The following is a 10,275-nucleotide window of genomic DNA, read 5'->3' on the forward strand; positions in this document are numbered from 1 at the left end:
GTCGCCGCGACTTTGTCGTTTGTCGTTACGGTCGGTCGCTGTCGCTGTAGTGTGTCTTGGCCTTAACGCAGGAAGCCGTAAAAGTACACAGACACACCTATAATTCTATCGTTTCCGCTAGTCTCGGCAAAGAAAAGTTGATAAGACGCGTACTCTCACCATGGGTAATTGGTTGTTAAACGAATTGCCGAAGTGGATTTTGTTTACAGCATGGCTGGCTCTTAACATCGCATTGTTTGTGAACACATACCTGTCGTACATGGCAGACAAATATGTATACCTACGAGTACTTATCGGTCACGGGCTCCCATTTGCAAGATCATCAGCATACATCATCAACGTCAACTCTATGCTTATATTATTGCCAGTTTGTAGGAACTTAATTTCGTTTCTGAGAGGAACGTGTGGATGTTGCACTCGCGTGCGTAGACAGCTTGACCGCAATATTATCGTACACAGGTTCCTTGCGTACTGGATATGTTTACTGTCTATCATTCACACTGGTGCACATTGCTATAACTTTGAACATTTTGTACTGGCACACCACAGCAGCGACGGCTTGGTGCAGACATTGTCAAATTTACCCGATGGACCCAATCCCATAAAGGAGCCCAACTCGGACGCAATAAAGGCACTGTTCAAGTTCATACCAGGAGTTACCGGAATAGTGTTGGTTCTTGCGCTCGTACTGATGGTATCATCCTCCACCAATTTTATACGGCGATCTTACTTTGAAGTCTTTTGGTTCACGCATCACTTGTTTGTAATATATTATATTGCAATTGTCATACATGGTATGCAAGGTGTAGTGAAAGCTCAGACAAACATTGACGTTCACGACCCAAACGTCTGTAGGGATCAGTACGATGGCGGGTGGGGCACAGCTACCTGCCCAATTCCAACATTTGAAGGTTCGTCAGGTTCCTCCTGGAAGTGGGTGGTTGGGCCCTTCGCACTGTACCTACTTGAGCGATGTGTCCGGTTATACAGAAGTTTCCAACCAGTTACCATACACAAAGTGGTAAAGCATCCATCACGCACTATAGAGCTGTTGCTGAAGAAGCCAGGATTCCACGCAGAAGTAGGACAATACGTGTTTCTTCATTGTCCAAAGATAAGCCAGTTAGAGTGGCATCCGTTCACGCTAACCTCCTGCCCCGAAGATGAGAATATAAGTATTCACCTACGAATAGTTGGAGACTGGACATCTGCTTTAGCTATGGCTTGTGGAGTAGACAGTGACCAGCAGCCCGAAAAGTTACCACGTCTCGCCATAGACGGACCGTTTGGTACAGCGAGTGAGGATGTGTTTAATTATCCCGTTGTACTGCTCGTCGGAGCTGGAATCGGAGTTACGCCATTTGCCTCTGTGCTAAAATCGATCTGGTACAAATACAACGACGAAAATGTGCAGTTGAAGTTGGAGAAGGTCTACTTCTACTGGATCTGCCCCGACACAATGTCGTTCGAGTGGTTTGCCGATCTCCTGAAGTCGCTTGAACGACAGATGGTGGCAAAGGGACTGCCGCAGTTCTTAGACTACAACATCTATCTAACTCGTGGCTGGGATGCCAACCAGGCACGAAACATTGTCCTGCACGAGGAAGCCGTGTACGACGTCGTCACCAACCTCCGCCACAAGACACACTACGGCCGTCCCAACTGGGAGCAGATCTTCTCAGCGATGGCTGCTGCACACCCTGCTACGAAAATCGGTGTGTTCCTCTGCGGACCGAAAGTGCTGTCACCAACGCTGCGACAACTGTGCAACAGACATTCTTCGGTTGATACGGCTGGTGCTCGCTTCTACTTCAACAAGGAGAATTTTTAAAGGCGATTATCTCAGTTTAATAGATTGGCAATACATTAGAATTTATATACGTATATTTTTTTAATTAAATAATTGTCCGATGGTTATTAAATAACTATCTTATGTAATGGTTATCTTTGATATAGTCTTCCCAATTAATTTACATAATTTTTTAGTAAGTGTTATAAATTGTGACTAAACTACGCAACCATCATTTACAAAATGATAACTATAGTATAGAAACTATAGAGTTTTTACCCAAACAATGTGATCTGTAACCAAAGATTTCTTACTTGTATAATTATCATGTGAAGTTAAATTATGATATGACGAAGAGTGTATATATATATACAGGTATTCTTGGTAAATTTACAGGTAATATTCAATAAATAAAACAATAAACTATGTATTCACTATATTCATATTATTATTCATATATTGATATTTTTGAGTATAGCATTCTGCTTGCTGACTTGTCTTGCTATAATTTGTTATGTAAACTCCTCACAATTGCAATTACTTAGAAATTGGCTAATTGTAATGTGGTGTGGAAGTCAACTCGTGTGGAATAAATTACTAAAAAAATGCCTACTCGCCTACAGCCTTAATCATCAGTAAATGTGTACATGCAAGCATGCACTTGCATACTAAGAGTAAAAAAAAAACTCCAAAATGGATAATTACTTATACTTTCAGTAAAAAATGTATTTGGTAACAAAATTGTTTGTATTAACAGCAATATATGACTTACTACCACGCATGACAATAATAAGTACATTTCACTTTTCTAAACATATCCATGTTTATAATTGGAACATTCATTGGGCAGGCTTTTTATGTGTAACTTCATTAGAAACTGTCTCTTGTCAGTACTGTGGAATGTTTCAACCACGTATGGCTGCAGTGTAGATTGTAATGAAACTATGGTATGCAAGTTCATAATTGCGTATCTAACTCATTAAGTTTGACATCCGTTCAATTACACCTATTTCTTTTTAATTCACCATTTAAATAGCATTCATGCCAAACTAAAATGGCAAACTAACATAAAGTAATGAAAACCAGTGCTCATATTTAAACTTTTTAAGTATGAAGGCTAGAAGGAAAGAGAAAATGCTATAGTGTATGCCGGTATCATGAACGGATGTATATATAAATATCCATCCATTAATGCTATAGTAACAACAGGTGTGTACAGGATGCAGAGCTGAGTCAGACAGGAAGTTTCTCATCCTAAAATGTATCGTGAACCTCATCACCTAGTGGGATTACAAGAGATTACATACATATTTACCAGACAATTCCTAACACCACTAAATTGTGTAAGCACTAGAATCTCAGAGAATTGGGTTAAAGTAGACACATTAGACTATAAGAATGGGAGAGATGGTTGAGAAAATAGTATACATAGCAAAACGTAGGGTGAGAATAAACACTACAAAAGTTAGTCACAGATTATTCTGCTGAACATTATGTTCAACTGTCAATAATGTGGCAAAACGCTATTAATATTTAACAAGAGCCGCAGAACGTCTGGGCTCATCTGAGGTCTGTTGCTATGGTTATAAATGTAACATTTCAGTCGTGCGTAGTGACACCTTTGTTAGGCACAGATATGCAGATACGCAGTTGCGCATCTTTTTCAGCAAACATTTTTTTTATTGCAGAGAGAGAGAGCGAGAGAGAGGAAGAGAGAGAGGGGGCGAGAGAAAGAGAGAGAGAGAGAGATCGAGCGAGAGGAGAGAGAGGGAGAGAGTCAGTCAGACTAAATTGTTTATAAACAAATAACACCCACGCGGCACGCTACTGTATCAGTTACGTCATCGATTGAAATGTACATTCCGATTTCGCCGTGCGGTGTCCAAACTTTCGACGAAGATGGCGGGCAGAGGTAAGGCAGACGCACGTATAACGTACAGATTTCTTCAATGTCGGGGAGGATCAACACAATTCGACTGACAGTCAACCATCGGGCTCTGCAGCCCCCACAAGCCAGCAGGCTCCACCATATCCCGACATTGCACACTACTGTAACGTCGACGGAAAGAGCCATCCCAAGGACAGTACAAAACAGGCAAATTTCGGTAGTTGGCCAACCTTTCATTGGTAGGTTTGACGATTCAATTCTGCAATTACTTATCTCAAGATTGATTAAACTGAAGTTAAGAAAGTAATTCTTTCTGCACTTTTGAGCGCAATATACATTTGACCTATCCTGCCGGAACATTCTTCTTACTCTGTTCCGATAGATGGCGTGCATACTGCATCGTATTACGTAGACTGGTACCCGGTACCACCTCTCGGCTTAGTTACTCGATGGGGCGAGTAATCGAGGTGGGAGCGAGTACCAGTCTACGTTCAGCCCATGCTGTGATACTATCAGCCATGCTATCAGCCACCCACCTGCGAGTTAATACTATTTATAGTTGGGTTAAAACAGACGTTTGCGTAAGCGCTATCGACGTATTCCCAACGTACAGAATCTCATATAGAGAATGAAGTTCATATATGATTTAAAGCGCGTAAACGTTGTTCAAGTACGTTTTGCATGCAGAATTTCGCTGTGAAATTTAAGTCTTCCACGATCACACAAGTACCATCAAACACAGTTCAGTCCTTTGTGAACAGTCAACAAAGGTCAGTCCATGTTTAACCCTCTTCTTGAGGGTCAAAAGGTTATCAGACACTTACTCTTCGCACGTCAGTGGAAAGCACATTTCATGGTCCTTTCAATAAAGCCATAAAAATAGTAGGTTACCGCTGAAACAAAAAAGTTTTTCAATCGCTCCGTCAGACCATGTCATCAGAAAATGTCTAAAATCTGCCCTGTGCCCCATTGACCTTTGACCTGTGACCTCCAATTTCGGCACAGTGATGGCTTTTCCTAGCATGATGCTATACACCGACTATCACGAGCCTTGGTCGAGCTGTTTAGATTTGTGCCGCAATTCTGCATTTCCTCCCTATACCTTAAGTTAAGGAGGGAATGTTCCCTTCTTTTACACCTCTTGACCTTTGACCCTCACCTTCGACATCCCAACTCGTTTTCGGATTACCCCCCCACGTCCCGACTTTCGAATCCGTATGTCGAGCCGTTTAGATTTGTGCCCAACTGTTGACGGACGCACAGCCGGACGCACGGACGCACGCTCATGCGATTCTACAAGCAGCATCTGACTATCATGTCAGATAAGCTAAAAATTATAATAATTAACGTTTAGTAGAATGGTACTATAATATATAATATATAATATAAGTACTAAATACTTATGTTTGCATGTAAATAAAACAAAAAATGACTTTACTAAATTCAGTAGCAGCTCTACCATGCACCTAATTTACTTACTGAAATAACAATACGCATTAATGTGCCAAAAAGGAAAGTAGATGGCTACATATTTAAATCCAAAAGTTTTCAACATGTTATCACCTGGGAAAATTAATTTATCGCACACATGACTAGCAACATTTATCCATCAAAAAGACTTTGTAGCAAGTGTTAAATTATTCGATTTTCTTGGAGTCCGTCCTAATCTCACTAGAACTTGCAATGGATGCAGAGGTTTTTGGCGCTGTCCTTTGCTTGACAAGGTATCCGACGGTAATGAACAATATGATCACAATATGCTGGGCAAAGTATATGCTTGACCAGTAGGCAATCGTGCGGTCGAACCGCAGCAGCAAGAATCCCATGCACATATACTCGAATGCTCGCATGCGGAAGAACCACATCACCCAGTCGTAGGCCCGCTGCACGGGGGCGCTAGCGTTGCGTCGAAATGCTGCATCCATCATCTGCTCTCCGAATAGCGTCGGCGGGACAGTCAAGAAGCTCAGGTAGTAGCCGGGATGTATGCCGTGCCAGAACGCACTAACTAACATCGTCACGCTCAAACTAGAACAGAAACGCATAGACTCAAGTCGAGACACTGCCAAACTGGTAGCATGCTATGCGTAGCCCTGTTTACGTAGTGGCAAAGACTGGCCTATAGTAGGTTCTGTGAAATTTCCTAATGAATCTTCTATGATACACAAATTATAGTGCAGTCAAAAAAAAAGCAGAGAATTAGTGGAGGCACAGTCGGCTTGACGAGATAGGGCTTGAAAACCCGATTTGTATTTTTGTTTTCTGGCTTAATGCACTTTGAACCAGACACGCGTGGCAGCTTACCGTATCGACTTCACCGGTACTCGTTTGTAGATGAAGAAGGCAAGCCAGTACTGAACGCTCATATTCCAACCCCTCATGCCCTCACGAACCGTTGAGACAGACTCGCACATGTATGCATCGATGTTGTGCACTGTCTCAAAATCTATCTGCATGTCGTCCACTGACGTACGCTCCCTGAAAACAAACAGACGATCGACGGATCTGAATTCACCCGACTAAAAATGCAAAAATGCAGAAACCTGTCAAAAATAACAATTAAATGCGTGTTACACACATATGACGTACGTAACAAATCAGTTACTTGGCCAAATATGTGCGTGTGTCTGACCACATGTTATTCGATAATGTGGCAGATCGAGAACTTGACTGCACGCTGGCAATTGTTACAGGCATCAATGGCGGGCAAATATCCACATCTCCACATCGCATCGCATGCACATATGCAATTACGCCACTGAACCCAACTCACAGTTGCTCCTCGAGGGCTGCGTAATCCATCGGGCCGTGTCCGGGGCGCGTCTTTGCGACGGTCGGGTACGCTCCTAGTCCGGCACACATGCAACTACTCTCGGCTAGGATCCAGCCAACGTACATCCGCATGCGAAACACCAGAAACATGGGGCACATGTAGAAGATGCGATACAGGAAGGATCGGGCAAAGAACTCATCCGTAGTAGCATACTGCAAAATAGAAGTAACGATGGAATGATATAGGGGTACACTGGCACTGCCTCGTAGCTTTAACTTATTAAAAAGTTCTATATCGAATTATGAAGCTGCAGTGCTAGCTGTAGATTGTACAATGAACATACTAGTACTAGCCCTATATCACATGAACTCGCCTGATATATATATATATACACACAGACAGTTTGGTCCTCATATGCCTATGATCCTGATGCGATTTCATCGACAAATTTAAGTTATAAAGTCCTTATGTATGGTATATCATTTCGACCTTCATTCAGAGAGCACATACCTCTAGTATACAGCAGGGATACTTGGATTGAATATATCACCAATGCAAATATATTTTGCAGGCCGTATTTGATGTAAGTAACATTACCTGCACAGTGTATGTCTCATTCAGCACTAAGTAGATGAGGACGTATAGCGGAAGAGCCTTGATTCGTTTTCCCATGTACTTCAGTGGATCGAAATTCTCCAAATACTTTGCATGTAACATGTCATGGTACACACGATATTTGTAGAAAGGACCTAGTTTTGAAAGACAAATATAGCACTTACCACACATTGGTTTCTGATGTACACAGAAAAGAAACGAAAACAGAATTGATATACAGAAGTACAATCTTTGTGGTAATAAAATTTGGGCTTCTGGTTGCTTACCTGTGAATATACCAAGAATACAGTAGCTATATAAGACAATGTCTAAGCTGGAGGGGTTAATGTCAGTGAATTTTGCTTTAAGCTTCTTGTCTTTATCAAATGTGGCATCCTTGATAGACTTCTTATTGTGATCGGTATCCACTATTTCAAATGCCAATCCGATGCTCTGAAACATAAAGGAGCTAAGTCTATATATTTTATTCAGGCATTTATGTCTTGGCAGATCTCAGATGTAGCTAGCTAGCTCCTCTAGTCCAGCTAGCAGAATAAGCCCATTCCAAAGCACTGTGAAGTGACTTGCACTGACACAGTCTCTTCATTTACTCCATATTACCCTTGACTGCACTGACAAGCACATTTTGCTATATATAATATTTATTTTTATTGGGTTTTGGTAACAAAGAAATGGATATTTATTTGTATAAGTTATCTATTAAAAACTTTGACACAGATATATGTCAATGGAATGCATACTGCATAATGCTTCTAGCACAAATTATTCCTACCTTAAGAGTCAAGATTAGTTGAACAGCGTTCGCTAATGGTGGAACCTTTGGCAGACCAAAATATTCGGTGCATCGGAAAAATGCCAGGTACGCAAAGCACCAGATAAAGCATGTGATGTGACATATCCTGTAAACCAAAAGTTAACATATATATATAACAAATTAAGTGCATTGTCAGCAAGATCTCTCCCTCTCCCTCTTTCTTCCTTTCCCCTTCCCTCACTTGTTCTCCCCCTCTCTCTTTCCCTTTCTCTTTCTTGCTCGCTCTCTCTTTCGCTCTCTCTCTCTCTCTTGAGACTCTCTTGCTCTCCATCATTCTTTCTTTCCCTGTCTCACTTGTTCTCTCTCTTCCCTCTCTCTACCTCTGTCTATTTCTGTAGGGTTCTCTCTGGGTCTGTCCGTCTCTGTACGTCTCTCTCTATCTATCTCTGACTCTCTGTCTCTGAACCTCCCTCTCTCTCTGTGTCTGCCTCTGTACACCCCTCTCTCTCTCTCTCTCTCTCTCTCTCTCTCTCTCTCTCTTTAACACTCTTGCTCTCTCCCTCTATCTTTAGCAATACAATTTATAAATAGACATACTTTGATTAATTAAGCGCTCAAATTATACATGTATGCAGGTACAAAAACGAAACCATCATGTGTTTTCACTAGTGATATTAATAACTAAAATAACACATGTGCGGTCTGCATTAGCAAGCATTGCACAACTGCCACGAAACAGGCTACACTACAGAGATTATCCGATCGTTAACGGTTAGGACCTAGGTGACGAGTGGACATGACAATTATAATATATATAGTGCGTTCGATTTGCTTCCCCAAGTTAACCTGGGTCTACTCGGCCCAACCCCAAATACGTTCGATTTGGCAGTCACGTGGTATTTTTGCGTTAACCGGGTGAGGCCCAAGTAACCCGCTAGCCGAGCCACTCACTTGGGGAAGTATCCCAGAATTCATTGCAACGAAATCTTCAAAATCTTCAAAAATCTTCAAGCAGTAATGAAGCATGACTGTCGATGACTGCGTGTGTTTGCTCATTCTAATCTTAGATTTCATTAATAATAAGATTGCAATTGCTATTCTTTTTTTCTTGTCACTGGCATCCATGATGATAATTAACCCGGGTTAACCCAAAAACCGTTCGTTTATCTTCCCTAACCCAGATGCGTTCGATTTCTTACCCAGGTTAACGTCCCAGGTGGCTCTGGCAAAGCAATTAAATCGAACGCAGTAAATTGCCAGTAATACTAATGCTCATAGGGTCTATGTCCCCCAGGGTACTGCCGGAACGTACCCTGGGTACGGTCCGGTATACCAGAACGTACCCTGGTCACTATTTGATATGGTTAGGGTTAGGATTAGGGTTAGGGTTAGGTTTAGGGTTCAGGTTCGAGTTAGGGTTAGGGAGTAGGCGTAGGCGACTCCCTAGACTCGTTAGTGGAGTAGGCTAGGTACGGTCCAGCATATAATATAGTACCAGGGTACGTTCCGGTATACCGGACCGTACCTAGTAGTGTTAGGGTTAGGATTAGGGTTAGGGTTAGGGTTAGGATTAGGGTTAGGGTTAGGGTTAGGGTTAGGGTCACAATGCACCATAAAAGGAATTATTAAAACAGGAGTTTCAGGCACGTGATCTGTATCAACCAATGGGATTTGGGAGGTATGCAGGCCCTAGCTCAGGCTGCGAGTAGTCACTACGTGTCGACAGGTGGCGCCCTCAGGTGGCGCAGAGAGACGCCAAAAACGCTACACTAGTATATGGAATCCGGTAAATATCATAATTAATATTATGGTGCTGCATAATTCCGCCAGAAGTATTACCATTTCATTGCCTAGTATAAATACCAGTGCCTATTTTCAGCTCAACAGAATATTCGCTTACAGAAAAGCTCAACAGAAGATTCACTCAAAAGAATAAGTTATGGTGCTGCCATGATGAAATTACCAGGATGTAGAATCCCAGAAGGCAAATTGATATAAATAATAGAACGTCGTGGCCGGATGGGTGGACAAAATTTTCCAATGGTTGTTTTCTCATGATTGTGTTCTATAAGTATAATATGGTAAATACCGCATTTCCTTCTAAGAACGCTAGTGTGCAATTTAAAGGATACTTATAAGTACAATTGCCTTTATAATAAGGTTGTAAGTGAAAATACGGCTATTAGTATTACTATTACTATTGGTATTATTATTAATCACGACGATTACTCATTGCTCAATCGTCAATGTGTCATATGTGAATGTTAGAATCATTATCATGCACTGATGGCGATGCACAAAATTGCACATTACAATTTACAGTGTCAGTGACATCCGGAATCATTAATTAATAATAATTAATTATATTATTGTTAATTGTCATCGTAATAAACATCTTGGCCACGTACTCAGCAAGATATAATTATGGAGTAGTAGCGCTCATAGTCATACTCATA

The 10,275-nt window shown here is 41.5% G+C and overlaps 2 protein-coding genes across 2 annotated transcripts in view; one reads left to right on the forward strand and one right to left on the reverse strand.

The window, feature by feature from the left end:
- Positions 1 to 69: 69 nt before the first annotated feature.
- LOC106805442 (cytochrome b-245 heavy chain-like) lies at positions 70 to 2,395 on the forward strand. Its single transcript, XM_014807022.1, has one exon. The coding sequence runs from the start codon at positions 161 to 163 to the stop codon at positions 1,829 to 1,831; it is 1,671 nt and encodes a 556-aa protein (XP_014662508.1). The 5' UTR covers positions 70 to 160; the 3' UTR covers positions 1,832 to 2,395.
- A 2,729-nt stretch (positions 2,396 to 5,124) lies between these two features.
- Positions 5,125 to 10,275, reverse strand: part of LOC106805439 (lysophospholipid acyltransferase 7-like) — a 19,935-nt gene continuing 14,784 nt past the window's right edge. The window contains exons 4-9 of the mRNA XM_014807018.1: positions 7,838 to 7,964; positions 7,332 to 7,497; positions 7,048 to 7,199; positions 6,451 to 6,662; positions 5,982 to 6,155; positions 5,125 to 5,705 (exon numbers count right to left, since the gene is read on the reverse strand). Of these exons, the coding sequence (XP_014662504.1) occupies positions 5,315 to 5,705; positions 5,982 to 6,155; positions 6,451 to 6,662; positions 7,048 to 7,199; positions 7,332 to 7,497; positions 7,838 to 7,964 (1,222 nt within the window). The 3' untranslated portion in view covers positions 5,125 to 5,314. The remainder of the gene's footprint in view (positions 5,706 to 5,981; positions 6,156 to 6,450; positions 6,663 to 7,047; positions 7,200 to 7,331; positions 7,498 to 7,837; positions 7,965 to 10,275) is intronic.

Source organism: Priapulus caudatus, unplaced genomic scaffold, assembly GCF_000485595.1.
Source record: "Priapulus caudatus unplaced genomic scaffold, Priapulus_caudatus-5.0.1 Scaffold113, whole genome shotgun sequence".
Classification (NCBI taxonomy): domain Eukaryota; kingdom Metazoa; phylum Priapulida; class Priapulimorpha; order Priapulimorphida; family Priapulidae; genus Priapulus; species Priapulus caudatus.

Coding starts and splice junctions, on each gene's coding strand:
- LOC106805442 (XM_014807022.1), top strand. CDS start 161: ATGGGTAATTGGTTGTTAAACGAATTGCCGAAGTGGATTTTGTTTACA.